General features: G+C 40.0%; 1 protein-coding gene across 3 annotated transcripts in view; it reads left to right on the plus strand.

The window, feature by feature from the left end:
* The window catches only part of LOC146695941 (stromal membrane-associated protein 1-like), a 167,718-nt gene extending 149,773 nt beyond the window's left edge, over positions 1-17,945 (plus strand). For all 3 annotated transcript variants that reach the window (XM_085478424.1, XM_085478426.1, XM_085478427.1), the window contains 3 exons: positions 1,248-1,440; positions 9,456-9,682; positions 14,163-17,945. In XM_085478424.1, coding sequence (XP_085334550.1) covers positions 1,248-1,440; positions 9,456-9,682; positions 14,163-14,309 — 567 coding nt within the window. In that variant the 3' untranslated portion in view covers positions 14,310-17,945. The remainder of the gene's footprint in view (positions 1-1,247; positions 1,441-9,455; positions 9,683-14,162) is intronic.

Raw genomic sequence — 17,945 nt, forward strand, 5'->3', positions numbered from 1 at the left:
ACACAGTTTGACAGACAGAAAATGTTATATTCAGATTTTTTTAATTTGTTTTTTGTTTTGTTTATTCAGTAAAAGTTATTTTATGGCTGCTCATGTTTATTTGAGAACTTGCTCTCTTGTCTTCACTTCCTTCAGGTTCTGTCTTTCTAACCATTTCCTATTTTGTTGGCAATTAATTTGTGAAATGTGAGTAATTGGCATTTATGCAAAGCAGTTTAGCAACAGTGAAAAGAGCAGCAAAGCAGGCGACTCTCGGACTTACTAAAGTACTTTGACATGATATAAAATCTTATTCCTCTTTGTTTTGGCCTTGGCCCTTTTTCCCTTCCTTTAAGCCAAGTTTCTTCTGATTGGCTGCCCCTCATTAGCAGAGGATTTTACACAATAGTTGGGAAAGGCTTCTCTGCTCACGGCCAAGAGTAGAAAATATCGAATCCTGAGTTTTTGGCTCACAGGGATCACTTAGTGACTGGAAGTGGAAGTCACTGTGAAAAAGATAAAGCTCCACTCACACAAGGAATAAAGACTAGCTGGTAACTCCCAGAAAACTTAAAGTCACCATAGAAAAATGCATATTCCCCGACTGGTTAGCAAATGGTTGCTGAAGGTTGCCAGCAATCACTGGGTAAAATCTGTCAGGTTTAAAAACTCGTGAGTGCTTTGGATGCTGGTAGATTGCCCAGCTGCCCGTAGTTTGCATGGAAGATGTCGACTTGTCTGCAAAGACTTGCCAACACACAAGCGGCAGTAACCACGATGGAAAACTAAAAACGTTCTCCTTCAAATTAAAAGTTGTGCCTTCCTGCAGGTGCAGCTCTTAATATGAAGGCAAATATTCTCCCTTTGCTGTTTGTGTCACACTCGTAACACTTCCCCTACAGCTCAGAGAGTAAATGGCAAGTTGGCTGGTTGGTGTTGGTGGTGTTGTGTTTCTGCCAGTGTGACTGGGGTCTAACACAAACGTTGGCATTATCATCTGAAACTATGACCATGTTTATTCTCATGTACATTAAAGATTAAAATAGGTAAGACAGAATAGGTGAGAAAACAAATCTAAGCTCCTCTGCCTTGTTTCTCTGGTCTGGTTCTTTCTGCTAATTAGGTGAGATTTACATTACATGTATATTTTTAGGGTATGGTGACAAGAGCAACTACATGATTGTAGTGTATGAGAAATAATCTGTCTGGATGAAAGTCTATATATTCATGACGCTTCTCTCCTTGCCCTGTGTCTTTCTGTCTGACAGTCTGGTTCCAGTATAACAACTCCACAGGTGGACCCCTCCACCTCCTCCTCTTCTTCCTCCTCTACCTCCACCACTACCACAGCGAAAGCAGAGGAGAAGAAGCTTTTATCTAAAGACTCGATCCTGTCCCTGTACGCAAGCAGCTCAGTGGGCAGTCAGCCACAAAGCCAGCAACAGCCTGCTCCAGGACAAGGTAACACACATGCGCTCATACAGCCAGCAGTTATTATTAACCCTTTGTTAATCAAGTCAAAGCAGCTTGGTCAATTGACTCAAACTCACATTTTCAATTCAAGCAGAGTCACTCAAGTTTGTAGGTCTTTTTAAAGGATACAGTTTGCAGGAGGTGTTTCTAAGACTGGTAGAGGGAAAAAATAAAGATTGACAGTTTGTTGCTAAGGAGTTGTGATTTCATGCCACTTTCTCTTTTGGGTCAGGCTCATGTGTTTACTGAGCTTGAGCGTCTTTTGTCAACTGAACTATACCGACACAAAAGCTTAAAAATTTGTTTAAAAAAATCACATTTATTATCGGTTTTATATTAGCCGTTCCACAAAAGATCGAGCATGGTGTTAGTTCAGACAGGAGACAAAGCTCAATCCTGGCAGAAAAGCTGATCTTCAATACTCCGCTGATATTCTCCCACTAGGGCTGCACATGTGCCAGCCACTTGGCAACCCACCTCAAATCAAGGCTCAATAAAGGTTCTGGCTTTCAGTTCTGTTCAGTGCTGGGGGGTCTTCCTGCTTCCAAATCTAAATTACAGCTGTAAAAACTTCAGTGGTCTTGGCTAAACTGTTTACAACTACACACCGCACTCAAACATGGGGTTGGACGTTACCCACAAAGATGGTGTAGCAGTGAGCTTGGCATTGATTCTCGACCTCTTAATCTTCTCAAGAGCCGCCGAACAAAACTAATCCTCACTTTATTTTCGCTACTCTCTGCCCCCCTCTCACGGACAATAACCATATCCAACTTCTTAATAGCAATTAACTGGTCTGCATTGGTGCATCATATCTTTATTCTCTTCCCCCTCCTGCCCCCCCCCCCCCCCCTCTTTCTTAAATAAATAACTATCATATCTGATATCATATCTCACAGTACAATAATATTGAATGGGTTGCATTGTTGTATTTTGTCATGTTTCTCAGGTCTTTGTCTGAATTTCTACGAACATTATTGCTAAGGATTGTCTTATTGGAGTCACACTGGGTTAAATATGTACACTTGGGTTTTAAGGGGTATTTATTATTTTCTTCTTTTTTTGGGGTTGTATGGAAGCCCCAAACGCAATTTCATTGTTCTTGACAATGACAATAAATAAATAAAAATGCTATTTAACTTCATTTAATTGCATGCATTGCATTGCACCATTGTTTCTGTGGCCATGAGCTGAAACCTACTCCCCAAGAAGGCCGGGAGGATTGAACGAGGACCCTTCTTGTTATGAGGTGACAGTCTGCACCTCTTCACCACTGTGCCGCCTCAAAACTCGAAATAAATTACACTTTTGTTTTGTGTTTGACCTATAAAGTGTCAAATTATTGCTAACATCTTCATCATATCAACGTTTTAAGAGGACTAAAAGGCTGATGATCCGTTTATAGCTTGGAAAATGATCCGCAAGTGGCTGGAAATCTGCAAATGAAGGCAGCAGTGTGTCTGCTTGTGCAAAGAGAACATTTTAGCCTGGCCAAAAGGCTGTGTTTATTTTTGGTCTACATTTCAGAGATGGAAAAAAGGAGACTGGTGGAAAACAACATAAACAAGTGGAGTTGTGGCTGACTTTGGAGAGCAGTCAGAGGCTGAGAGCTCACTCACACCCTGCTGACATTGTGTATGTGTGTGTTTGTCTGGTAAAGCTGATCTATTAATCAAGAGAATTCTTACTTGCTCATAGCCTGACACCTTTACAGATGCACACAAAATGAAAACTTATGGCATTAAGAGCTTTTGGACCTTGAGAACCTTTTGATACATTCTATAACTCTTAATGGAACGGCAGCTTTTTTTGTATCTTCACTCTGCAGAAACTAGAAAGTATCTTTTTTTTTTTTTTTTTTTTTTTTTTTAGCTCCTGACACTGACTTCATCAGTACAATAATTTAATAATTAAGATCATGATTTGATCAGGTTAAACAAAAGATGCAAGATTTCGTAATCCTGGATGTTTGAAGTATTTTTTTGGAAGCTACAAAACAATTTATGGTACCCATACACGTTCCACAAAAACTTGCTGTACGTTACGCTTTTCTAAGCTTTGTTCTTATCTCTGGACACTCACATGAACCTTGTGACCTCTTTGGAGAATCACCCCCAGAATGGGAGCCTACATTTTTAATGATTACATGCTGCCACTGCAGAAAATAGTTAGTGTTAAGGCAAGAGGTGTGGGAGCTGTTATCGTAGCAAAAGTACCGGCAAGTGCATTTGGAGAGTTGTGTAACTGTATCTTAATGTGTCTGTATGTAATCAGATCTGAAAATGTGTAAAGGAACCTTTAAATGCATTTTGAGCAATCTGATTACACACAGACACACTGAGATCCAGTTACACACTCAGCAGAAAATATTACTGCTACAGTAATAGCCCCACACAAAGAACCTCAGCAGTTACGATTTATATGCATTACTGGACTCGTGGATCAGAGGACTGAAATTCAATTTACATTCAATTCAATTATATTTATATAGTCCCATTTCACAACAGCAGTCATCTCAAAACACTATATGGTAAAGGCATCACAGTGTCAGAGAGAGAGCAATCAATGAAGTTCTCTCATTTGATTGCTAAAACAGAGACCTCCTGAATGAGGCTCGAACATCAGAACATTTAGAAGACAAGAGGGAAACAGACGAACAAAGAGCTTAAAAAATAAACAAGATTAGACGCAGATTGCGGGAGAAAGTAGACAGAAGTTACTGACATGTACTAGTGGCATGTAAAAGAGGAAATGGGAGAAGAAAACACTCAGTGGATCATAGGATCAAGGGAAGTCCCACAGCAGCCTTTCATTGAAGCAGAAAACTAGGGGATGGTTTTAATTAATCAAACTTAATCTTAAAGATTGATTAATAATTTTAAAAATGGATGGTGTTTGACTCTGAACCCAAACTGGGAGCTGTTCCAAGCCTGACAGCTGATGTCGCTGCCTCCCATTTTACTTTTAGAAACTTTAGGAAGTTGAAGTGCAGCTGAAGTGGGACGATCTATGAGATCTTTAAAATATCAAGTGGTGCAATGATTCAGAACTTTGTATGTGAAGAGAACCCCATGCTTTTTTTCCAAGACTAGAATTAGCTAGTGAAGCCAATGAACCTAATGTGGGAGTAATATGTACTTTTAAAGAAGCTTCTCGGATGAGAGGTGAAACATGTCCAAGGAAACGTAAAGAAGTCCAGAGCATGCAGCAGAAGGCCTGGGGCTGCTGCGTTTAGCCTGGCTGAATACAGCTGCCTGCTCAACCTGTAACTTAAACCGACACTCAAGGATGTTCTTAATGTAATTCATTTTTTTAATGTGCAAGCTGAAGGACATGTGTTCAAAAAGGACTTAAAGGTTCCTCGCAGTAGAAATGTCTTGTGAATGTAGCGCGTAAACAAACATTACACATACACGGCGTCTCGTAAGCTGGCAAAGACGTGCAGGTTATAAATACAAGGCTGCAGACTCAGACCTAGGTGTTTACACACAAACAGATGCACACCTAGGCAATGTTGTACACACACATGCATGTTAGAGGGAAGATGCATCATAAAAACGTAGGAGAGTAAAGATGAAAGGTCAGCGTGCTGAAAAGCAGGGACGTCTAGTTCACACTGCATTTACTAGGGTCCCAGTGCAGCAGTAAAAATAGCGAAGTGTCTGCAGGTTCGCTTTCATCTCACAGTTATTATGTGTAAAGACTGAAGTGTCAGGAGAGTGTGCATGAGCGCCTGTGCGAGGATGTATAGGTAGGCGGATGTTCACACATACATCATCCATCAGCCTGTGTGGGAAAGCATTAGTGCTGCATGTTTTCTGCTTGGTGGGAGAAAACAGGCAGCAGATTTTTACAGCAGGCACATGCATTGATTATAGTGTTCCATGTTTACACTGATGTATCAAGGATTAGGAATGGAATGAAGGGCTTTCTGCGTATTGTCCTCTCTGAATCCAAATAAATGCAGATTGAGATCAAAGCCAAAAGAACCTTGCCAGGCTAATGCTCAAAAATCAGACTTTCATCCTGCATGCACTGTATGTGTGCGCGGGACTGTGTGCACTTATCCATGCTGCAATGGAAAGGCTCTAAGTGCAGCCAACAATGAGGTGATCAGAATGTCAGAATATACAGAAGGCCAAAAAACATTGCTTCGTCAGTGATCTGTGGATTAGCTATTTGTCCATGGATCTGTACTGATTTTTTTGGCTTTATAACAGCTAAAGACTAAAACCTGTGGGGCATTATGACTTGTGCTAAAGAGGATATATTATAATATGAGAGGACAGTCTCTCATTTTGTACATGCACAGAGCAAAGCAGGGAAGCAGGCAAAAATAGTTTGTTTTTGCCTGCCTGATGGTATCAAGCTAACTCTGCAGATGTCCTTCTTCCCAACAACCTGTTCTGTTTCTTCTTGTGAGGTTATGAAGTAGAGCTGGGCGATAGAACGATAACGATATGTATCGCGATATAACTTTTACTCGATAGAGAAATTAAGCTATCGCGATAGACCTCGCCGCTCTTGTCCTCAAAAAAAAAAAAAAAAAAAAGGTCAGCCAATCCAAATTCAGTAGCGCAGAGCCGAACCAATCACAGCCGCAGCGTCACGTCGCGTGACTTGTTACGTACAGCACAAGTGCCAAGCCGCACGTGTGTTTGTTTGGGAAGCAGCCAGCGGGTAATGGAGGAAATGAGTGTGCCGACTAGAAAAATCAACCGAGCGTGACCGAAGAGAAAACAGATGATGGTTCCAATGCCGGAGAGATTGTCGAACGGAAGAGCCATAGAAGTTCCGTAGTGTGAAGGTATTTCGGCTATTTCAAGTCTGACAAAAAACAGAGTAGCGTGCACTGTAAATTATGCCGAAAGCAAGTCTGGAAATACAATAAACCGGTGCATGCGTCACACTGCGCCACGTTATTGTTTCGGTGAAATTAACTTCTACAATACTGTTACTGTTAATTCTACTCTCTGCAGTGTTTAAATGCTTACATATACACACAGTTACTGTCCCTCCACACATACGACTCGGTTCTGCTTCTATGCCCCAGCTTTGTTTACGTTTTCCCACCGAGGCTTCTAGACTTCTGATTGGCCAATATTTCTGCACGGTTAGGAATCTAGCGCCACCTGCTGCTTTGGCATGTTCATAGCAGCATTTTCCTTCATTTCTCCCTTTGTGTGTGGACGGGATTATTTTTTAAAACGAAAACGGAAAATCTCCGTTTTCAAAAATACCCGTGTACGTGTGGACGTAGCCTCAGTCTCTGACTGGAAGCGCTAATTCGTCATTCGGCTTTTGTCAGACTAAAGTAACTGTTAAAACTGTTTGAAAAGCTAAGCTATACAACAAGGAGAGATTGAGAATTTCCTTTTAGTTCTCAGTTTATTTGATATTGACAAAAGTTAGTCAGTTTTGTCTGTTCTTCTGTAAAACAAACTAAGATTTATTTTTAGAATTAATATTTTGTTTCTAAGTGGAATTGACAATTTAGTCTGTTTCGTTTGTTCTATTTTGAAACTTAAACGCTTTAGCAGCTGCCTTTTGTGTAGTTTGCAATATTTGCCTTTATTTATCTGAAAAAGTCTCATGTTCCTTAAGTACATCTACCCTGTTGAACTTATTATGGGAAATAAATATTTAAATAAAAACAAGCTGCTGATTATTTCACATTTTACTTGTGAGCAACGGCACATTTAAATCTTACAAATATAGTTATTTGGCTTATATCGTGATAGATATCGTTATCGCCTGAAATGAAAAAAACATATCGTGATATGAAAAAATCTCATATCGCCCAGCTCTACTATGAAGTGTTCCCATACCGGGTGAACTATGTAACTGGTAAGAGGTCAGGATCTCTTTTCCTGGAAAACATTCAGTGGAAGTCGCACAGGAAACTTGAGCCTCATCACCTGGTTTAAATGAGCTAACTGTGGATGTCATATCTTGTATCCAAGGATTGTTTCAGCCAAAAGTCCATTTGATACACATGAAAATTCCAACACCAGCCAAATCTCCGGTGAGGCCTGGGGGTCTCCTCTTCGTAGGACATGCCCAAAACATCTCACCTAGGAGACATAATCACTGTGGATCACCAGCAGCTCTACTTTTGAATGACCAAGCTACTCACCCTATCATGCATCAGACATTGGTTCAATCTGTCTGTCAATCTCCCACTCCACTCTTCCCTGACCAACTACAAGATCTACTTGGTAGTGCAAGATCCTGAGATACTTAAACTACTCCAATTGGGGCAGCAACTCAAAACCTGTAGTGTGCACTTCCCTGTTTTCTGGCAGAGAATCAAGGTGATTCTCTTTCCAGTTTCTTCACACCTGGCTGCAAACCATTCCAGTGCGAGGAACGGAACACAACCTAATGAAGGCAACAAAATAGAACATCATCTTTAAAAAGCAAAGATGAAATGTTGAAGCCACCAAAGTGTAGACGCTCCAACACCTGGCTACACCTAGATATTCTGTTCATAAAAACTATGAACAGAATCGGTGATTAAAGGCAGCCTTGGCAGAATCAAACACCCACTGTAAATGAGCCACATTAAATGCTGGCAATTTAGACTAGGCTCTTGCTGTGGTTGCACAGGTACCAAATTGCCATTTACAATGGACCAAATACCCCATTTTCCCAAAGAACCCCCCAATTGAAGCCTTTGAAGTAAACAAAACACATGTAGACCCGTACCGCATTATTCCTCCTGGATCTGAAGTTCAAGTAATGGAAGGATTCTCCATTCCAGTACTCTGGCATAGACTTTCCCAGGGAGATTAAAGAATGTGATCAACCTATAGTTGGAACATAACTTTCGGTCCCCAGTTTTGAGAAAGAGAGAGTCCAGCCCTGAGAAAGAGTCCAGCCACAGTAGGGAGGAAACTCATCTGCCGAACATGGTAGAACCAAGGTTCTATTTATTAATGATGTAAACGACAGAAGTAGAAGGATGAACTCATGAGCTCAGATTGAGCCAAATGCTTCAAAACTGATTGGATACAGCTTCATAGCACAAATGGAAATTGTTTTTGTACTTGCACAGTAACCAGTTTGTGTGATTTCCCACCATACAGGCATACAGGACTTTATTCTATATACTGCAAGTACCTTGCAGTGAGGTGACAAAGCCAACCACTTCACTGAAAATGACCCAAAACATATTGCTATAGCAACTCTACAATTTTTCAAGGAAAGAAAGTGTATATTCGTTAATACAATGCAGTCATCTGATGTCAGTCCATAAGAGCATACTTTCAGTTACCGAAGGCAGAGAGACCCACAGAAAAACCACTGAAGGTGGCTGCAGTAAAAGCCTGGCAACTTAGTGCCAGCCTACAGGAAGCAATTCATTTTTAGGAAAGACACTGTATCTTTAGACTATGAAATGCTGACATTACAGCTATTTCAACCACTGCTGAAAACCTCCTTAGTACCAACTGAAGGTCATTGTCTCACAAAGCCAATTTAACAACATTGTCTTCAAAAAACAGACAAAATTCCAAGGTCCTCAAACTACACATCTCATCTGCCTCAAGTTGCACCAGAGCTTTTTATCACTTTTTCACGGTGACCCAGTGCATTGCTGATGGCATTTGGGCAATACAAGAGCAGCTAGTGGCTCTTTGGCTCTGAGAAGGTTCATCAGGTTATCATTTTTAATAAAAATGTCAAGAATCTGCCTTTCCCTATTATCATCCGTCTTCTTGCCACACACTGAATGCAGCACTCTTTGGTGACCTGTTAGAGATGTCACTCTTCAATGAAATCCCAGTCAAAGGATATCACCTGCAGCTCTTCACCTCACTGTTCTTTGTGCATTCCCCGTTTGTTTTTATGTTTTTACTGTTTCTCAACATCTTTACAGGATGAGTGCTAGTACGTTTGTTTGTTTTATTGATTGTAATTTGGGATGTTTGACTTCCTGAAGATTCTTATATTTGAATTTGAAGGCAAAGTTTGAAGGCATATTCTGTTGTCTTGTATTGCAGGCAGTGTGTACATGGGCCAGCCTCAGATGCAGTTCACTCCGCAGGGCTACGCCACAGCAGTGGCTGGAAGTATCCCACCCACCACCACCATGATGGGGTCTGGGGCCATGGTGTCTGGGATGGCACTGCCAAATGGGGGCTACATGAGCATGCAGCAGGGTGCGATGCCTGCCAACCAAGGACAGAACATGTACAGCATGCAGCAAGGACAGTGGAATATGGGCCAGGTAACAGGAAGAAATATAAATCTCTGTATTAAAGTGCAGTCAGAATGATGATTAACATTTAGCTTTTTGCCCACTCCAGTTGCTGTGAATATATAGATTCACACTTAGATCTGTTCCCCAATTCTGTGTGGAGCTCGGTGCAGTAATAACCTCACCAATGTAGTAAAAGCCCAAGAGGTGCAGCTTTAATCAGCTATTCAATCTTTTTTATAACCAGGGTTACTGTATAATAATATGAGGGTTTTTTTTTCTTTTATTCTGTCACATGCCTTTATTCCTTTGTTCCTAATTCTGCCCAGAACAGTACATTACTTAGTATATAACCTTTGATTTAGGATCTTTTAATACTACTTAGAATGCAGAATGAAATTTGATGATTTGTGTGACTTGATCATTGGTTATAACTGTTTTCCAGCCAATTTGGAATGAAATTACATAATAATACCATAGACTGTATATAACAGATGGTCATAGCCACCATGATGCCATGCACTGGTTTCTTGGCTTCCCAATTTGAAGCCTCAATGATAGTGTCTTTCTTGGAGCTGCAATCAACCTTATTTGGACAAGAAGGTGAAAAGTTAAGACTCACTATCTAACCTCCTGAGAACCAAGGAAAAAAGTATCTTTCAGATTTTCCCACTGCAGAGGACATAGTGAATGTGCTGGGTCTCAGGAGGGTGAGGCTAACAAAGCTTTGTTGCATAAACTGTATGGGTGCAACACATTGTTCTGTTGATGTTGTCCACAACATGCATTCACATGCATCACGGGTCACAGCTCTTTAAGGTCCAGCCACAGCATTTTAATCAGGCGAGGGTCTGGACTTTGACTGGGCCACTGCAACACCTTCAGTCTATACTTTTTCAGTGATTCTGGTGTAGATTTGCTGCTGTTTGGGGATCTTTCATCTGATGCATGACCCAATTTGGGCCTCACATTTTGACTCTAGAATACTTTGGTATACAACTCAATCGCTGCGAGGTTCCCAAGTCCCGTGACTCAAATCATTACCCCTCCACCACCTTCCTTGGCAGTTGATGTGGTTTTGCCTAAAGTGTTTCAAAACTGTATTTTTCACATGCCTGTATATTGTAGAATCCTTCACTAATGTTGCAGTGGCCCACTTCATGGCCATTCATAGAGCTAATGTTACTGAAGGAGCATCTGCTGTAGGATTTCCTTTTGGTGACGTAAGTGCTTCCAAGATTAGTCCAACATTCAGAGAGTTTCGGTGACTTCTAATCACATCCCTGACAGAAATGCTCTTAGATTATTAAACTCGTACTTAACTGGTGCAGGTGATTGCAGTCTATAATGTGGAAGCATAGTAACAGTTCATCTGATAGAACAAAATTAAATTGGACGTGAAAAATTGTCTGTCCAGGGAAAGATGTGAAACAGACACCAGCAGCAATCCCCCTTTGTGTTTAGATACACTTGTGCTTTTGCCGTAACTGCATCACTGTGTCTACATTAATCTTTTCTTCCCATGGTCTCTTAAATGCATCTTTCTTTCTTTATATTAGTTATTTATTAGAGCAATCTGGTTTTCTAAATCGAAAGAGGAAATATTACGTTTTACACAGAAATCATACTCCCGTGAACCATTACCAGGAAAAGACGCGTCTTTACAGAGCCTGAAGTTCGTCTATTGAATACTTTCTGTGGTCACAACCTAAAAGGATGTATTTACTACAGTTGCATAATGTTTTACTTCACTGGTGCTTCAGATTGTATCAGTGAAATCCCCAATGTATATTTCTGTCCAATGTTCAGAGCAGGCAGTCATGAAATACAGTGGATGTCTAAAAAGAACAGCTCAGTCCACAAAGACATTCATTCTTTTGTCTCGTCCAGAAAGGATTCAAGAGAACTTGCAGCATTCACCAGCTTTCATGTGAATGAGTTTTCAGGGCCTGGCAGATGAGTCATGAAGCGATTCAGGTTGGCTTTATTCAGCCTAGATCTCAATGGCTAAATCTGAATGAATTTTTAAATGTGACACAGAAGAATTTCAGATCAGCTCAGTTAATATTTTCTTCACTGTATCCTCATTGCATGATTTTTCAGTTTTTCTGCACAGCATTCCCATAAGAAAAAGAAATATTAAAAACTTATAAAAGACTTGCTTAAGATGTGGCTTACTTCATATAGTGAATCATATCAGGCTTATATGATTTACTCATGAAAGTGGCCACTTTCTCATTACTTTCATATATTGTTTTAGTAAGTATCCAAAACATACAAGTTTCATTTATATAATTTTTCAAGGGATTTTATATCTGTTTTCACTCTTGTATGCTTTTCATACAAGTTTCACACAAGACAGATACAAACTTTATAAGATTTATGTATATATCTTTTCCATATGGGTTGGCAGCATGTAGGGATTTACATTGACTTTTTTTTCGGGGGTTTTTGGCACAGAAATGTTTCATGATGGTGCAACACCTGTTCTCCCTCTTAATGTCTTCAGGACTGCCACATCCCCCACAGCAATCCTCTCATCGCTTCGCTCTGTTTTTCTAAACATGTTTTTGAGCGTTTTATTGATGTCAAACTGTTCCCTTCTTGCCTTCGTCTGTTCCCATGCCACTGTTGCTAGCTACTTATTGGTTAACAAAAATGGGAAAGCATGAATAATTACAAGTTCTCATTATCAGTCCTTATCATTTAATTCAATACAAAAGACAAAGTTCATGTGGTGCAACTGAAATTAAATAAAATGAAAAAATAAAATGTGCAATTACCAAAAACTACAGTTCATGTAATGGCCACTCGAGGCTCCAAATTGAGTCAGTTCCCATTCAGTCGCATGTTAAAATGCCTAAGCTGAGCCATGAAATGGAAATGTTTACAGCCTGTTTTTGGCCTCATGAATAGATTCACCCTTTTAAAAAAGTGTCTTAGGGTTTAAAGCTGGGAGTGCAGGGCACCACAGTAGCTTATCTAGAGTATATGCCCAGAAGAAGCCTGAAGGCCAAAAATAAATATGTAAAAATATGCAAAAATAATCCCAACAGATGTGCTTAAAAATGTTAAAAAAAAAAAAATAGAAACAAAGAAAAAGGAATTCAATTAATCAAATTCTAAATCCAAAAATATGAAATGAAGTCCTTCTTACATTTGAATTTGAAAACAGTGGCCAGCAGTGTGTTGAATACGTGCAGAGGGTGGTCAGGATCCATTATTTAGCCATACATCCAGCCACTGTGCGTTTGGATCACATCAGCTGATGGAGGAATCCAGACAGTTTGTTGATTGAAAAGCAATCATCCGTCAGTAAGTTGTGGTCCTAAAGGGGTGGGCCAGCAACAATACTCAAGTAATCTGTGGTTGGTAGTAAACACAGATGTGTTCATGTTTTTACATCAAATTCTCACCCAAACATCTGATTGTTGCAGCAGAAGTCATAACTCATATAATTAGAAGTGTTTTTCTGAATATATACAGGGGTAAAATAAGTATTGAACACATCACTAATTTTCTAAGTAAATATATTATTGACATGAAATTCTCAGCAGTTTGTAACAACCCATCCAATCCACACATGCAAAGAAATCCAACCATAGATGTCCAAGTTATGTGTAAGGATGAAAAATAACTTAGAGAAAAGGTGTTGAACATATGGACAGTCATCACACCATCATATCATATGATATTATATAAAAAACGAAAAATAAAGCATGTCCATAGTGTCCAACCCCAGTGGTATTAAGAGGTGTTAAAGTGTTATATCTGAATCTTCTTATGCTCTCTGAACCCTGGTGTATGAGGTTACATTTTACAACTGAGATTATTCAGCGAACATAAATTGCCTCTGAGATGCTTTGGGTTTGTTGGTTTTATATAGTTGTCTTTTATTAACCTATTACATTCACTCCTTTCTTAGTACCCCTAACAAAGTCCAAACATGAAGCTGACTGAAAGTCTGAACCCTACCTTTGAAGTTCTGCCTAAAATGTGATGACCAAAGTGCCCTCACCCCAGTGTATGGAAGTCAGTAGTCCGCACTAACGCAGCTGTACAGTGCATGAAAGTGTGTGTGTGTGTGTGTGTGCACACGCGCATTTTGTGCAGAAGATGGAACGGTGAGCTGATGAGTGCTTGGTTAGCTGACACACATGCATTACTACACACACAGTACCTACACACACGCTCTCAGCTCTCTGATGACCAGATAAGTGAGCAGCACTGCACCAAAGCACATTCATAATAGATAAGACTGAATGGAGGGAAGAAGGGGAGTGAGTTAGGGATGTGGAAGAGGGTGAGGGATTGTGAAAAGAGAGGAGAGAGTGCAGGGAGCATTTATGAACAGAGGGGATGTTAAAGAGGGTTGGAAATAAGCCAGGAAGTGGAGTTAAAGGATGGAGAAACCCCAACACTCACCTCCAGGCTCTGAAATGACAGAATAACTCTGTGTTTGCTCTGATGAACTCAAACAGTAACTTTTCTCCTCTGTTTTCTATCTCAGATGACCCAGCAGATGTCAGGCATGGCTCTGAGTGGTGGAGGGCCTGCGCCAGCTGCTTCCAGCCAATCAGGCACCCCTGGGGCCGGTTGGCCCGCAGCTCCATCCCCGGCTTCAGGCCAGACCCTCAGCACTCAGCTGTGGAAGTGACGAGGATGGGGTCCAGAGGATGTGGTGGTGGGGTGGGGAGTGGAGGGCAGCGACATGGCAAGAAAACACCCATATTTTCCAACCAATCCATGTACCTTCAGCTCTGATTATATACAGCAAGGACAGTCCATGTGCCCCAACACACCTTCACCGCAGTTCCTTTAGAGGGCCAAGATGACATCACAATGGATTGGAGCAGTAAAAAACAAAACGAAAAAAACCCGGCAACCGCTATGTTGCGTCTATAGTTGACTTCCTTTTCTTTTCTGGTTTCCTTTTTGTTGTTGTCGGAAAAAGACAAAGAAAACAAAAGAGATGTAACAAAGCTGCTGGAGCAAAGACTCCAAGTGTCTGTAATACTAAGATGATATCATTACCAAACTGGATAGTTAGTCTCTCAGTATCTGCAGTAGATATGGCTGTCTTGTGGTTGGTCTATGCTACCTGTCCTCTCCCTTCTCTCTGCACTGTATATTGTGATGGTCCCTCTTCCTTCCCTTCCTGCTCCTTTAGGGCAAGCACAGCCTCGTAGCAGATAATCGTCCAAGCAGTACTGTATTTATGTGAAAAAAAAAAAAAGTGAATCTCCTGGGTTTTTTCAGGGGAGAGAGGTCAATGCTTCAGCTCAGAAAAACTTTGGTCGAAGGTTTTTTAGCCTCTGCTAAAAAAAATGAGGTCTCGCTGACCTGCTAATACAGTAGGTGTTACTTTTATTTTTGCACTAATGATCAAACAGTTCAACCATTTTCCCTTTGAAACGTGTGAAGTCAAGCTGTCTTGTTTCAGTCTCTGCGGGTTCAGCTTATTCCCACAGCAGACAGTGTACTGATGACTTACACCAGTGGTTTTCAGTTGTGGGGAAACCACTTGCCCAAGGTATATAATAAATCTCTGTGTTTATGGTAGACTTTTTTTTTAAATAAACAATTAAATAGCCTAAATTGTTCCATTTTCTTTTCTATTTTATGGTTTTTGTTTTGATAGTAATACTTTTTTTATAAAGTATTATATAATTATAATATTTTAAAGTTAGAGAAATAAAATGTGTTATGCTTGGGCTTGCTGACATATAATCTAAAACTACTGTTTTCCCCACACATCCACAGGTCTAAATATATAAGTACATATTTTCTTGAAAAAAGAAGAAGAAAAAACTTTGTTTGCTGTAAAACTTGAAGCTAGCAGTTAGATGCAGTTAGCTTAATTTAGCAGACGATATGTAGATATGCTAATCTGATACTGTTCAAAATGATCCAAAAACAACAACCAAAACAAACAAACTGAAGTCTCTCTAAAGTTAAACAAAATCTCCAATGTATCGCAATTCAAACAGTTCACACTGTAAATGTAAATATATTATCACAGGTTTCCTGATTTCTAGACTTTGCGTTATTGTATGTTGTTAGCTGCTCGGCAATTGATTCACAATTAAGGTGCCAGAGTTACTCGACCCTTAGCTTATCCTTATTACATATCCGCTTATATGTCAGACAAACATCAATGTGTGTAGTCAATGTGTAGTTTTCAGTTTTTATTTTTATTTTTGACTTTTTAAAACTGTTTAAAATCTTTCCGTTCAGCTAGTTGCTACATAGCGCTAGGGCAATTCTTAACCTACAGGTGCTAGCTAAAAGAATTTTCTGGAACTGGTCACCGACTCATCTGCTTAGTTATCTAGCGACATGACAGGGACAGACTGCAATAACTGCACTCTTTCATCTTGAGTACCATGAACATACATCTCTTTAACAAACAGAAGCCATTAGCACAGTTAGCGTAGTTATTTAAAAGAGCTAATGCTTAACAAAGCCGATGCTTTGTTTGACATGTCTTTTATCGTTATATGTATTTATACACACAAACACACATACGTGTGTAGAGGCACATCTCATTATCCAGTATACTTTGTCAACCGAAGGTAAACTTGTCCATGTTACTCAAATTGATGGCTGCATTAAAAAAAACAACACAAACCTTCAAATGTCAAACATTCCCTTTAAGTCTCAGTAATTGCTGGGCGGTCCCGCAGTCCCCTGGGTGCCTTTGGTGGCCTCGCTGTGATGTTTTGAAGTGTTTTAAAACCAAACGCGTTAGGTTTAGTGCAGACTGGGCTCCAACCCAGTTAAAATATTCCTTGTTGTTGAAGTGTGCACCCTCTCCCATGCGCCTTGAGGGAAATTAAATCACCACTGGAATCCTGGGATCACAACAGTATGTCTTAACTAAACTTTAAATAGCAGAGCAGGTACTGTATCAGTGGTTGATTGTGATTCTGCGTCTCAGATTTTTGTTGAGTGGTAAATATAGAAGAACTGGCAGTTTGGTCCCAACTACTGAGTTGGAAATCTGTCTTTTTATTTGAAATTCTGGACCAGTGTGACACCCAGAATGCTTGTCCTTCCATGTATGATGCTGTAACCGTATGTTCCGCCATTCGCTGTGTGATGTTTTGTTGTGTGTAGTACAAGAAAAGCACAGTTAGTCTGCAGCAAATAAACCTGGATGACCAATCAGAGGGCTAGATTGGCAGCGGGAATGGGACTGAACAGTGGTAGATTAAAGTGGACCTGTATGAAAATCCTTGATGGGTTCATCATTACATCATCATTACTCTTCAGTTCTTCAGATCACACTGCCGAGCGCCGATGCAGAGATTCATGTCTGTACAGGGTCCCTCTGCCATGCAATAACTGTAGCACTCTGTGGGAGAACGTTTATAACAACATACTCTTAATAACTTAATGTCATCCAGGTTTATTTCCAGTGTGTTTACATTTTCTGGTGCCTAGTACAGGGAAAAAGATGTGTTTTATGCATTAAAACTGTAAATATGCAGGAAATTTTCTGTGATCATCTTTGTTTAATGACTCTAAAAATATGGTTTTATCTTTTTGAGATCTTTTACTTTCTTTTCTCCTTTTTTTTTCTGATGCCTGTTTTACAAGTGAGTCATTTGAAATAAAAGCTGTTGAATCCTGGATAATAAGGCTTGTTTTTATTTCTTGTGTGTACATCAAACACAACTGTACATACAGTCCCCTCTAAACTTCAGTGCTCAGGACAATACTGCTGTCAGGAAAAGAGCTCTTTGCACATTAGAACAGTGAAAGTGGCCGCCTGTGTTGTACCGCTTATATACCAGCTTCTCCATTTCTTTTTCCTTCTCTGCTGACAGATGGGTTTCCTATGTTGTCAGCTCACAGATGCTACATTATTGATGGCTGCTTGTCAGGAGTGTTGTTACTTGATGTGGGCCACTTCCAAACTTCATTACATTCCTCATATACACGGAGGAGAAAACGCATGTTGTCACTTCATTAGGTTTATATGATCAGCTCATTCTAATAATTAAATAGTATTTAGGCATCAATCAACCTTAACAGCATTAACTTTGAGACATTCATGTGATTTAATTTAAACAAAGAAGACCGGGGCGGCTGTTCCTGACAGAATCTGATTGGCATTTCACAGCCAGCAGTCGAACTGACATTACTGTGAAATCTGAGCTAAAACTTTGATGAAAAGGATTCAAACTGTTTTTTTTTTTTTAAACACACCCAAATTTTTCAGGGGAATTATGGGAAGAATAGTAATGTCCCAGTAATTTAGGAAATACACTTTCTTCAGTTTCCAAGA

Source organism: Copadichromis virginalis, linkage group LG13 (genome assembly GCF_057382275.1).
Source record: "Copadichromis virginalis isolate Kocher_CV1m ecotype Utaka linkage group LG13, C_Virginalis_male_GT1.1, whole genome shotgun sequence".
Lineage (NCBI taxonomy): Eukaryota > Metazoa > Chordata > Actinopteri > Cichliformes > Cichlidae > Copadichromis > Copadichromis virginalis.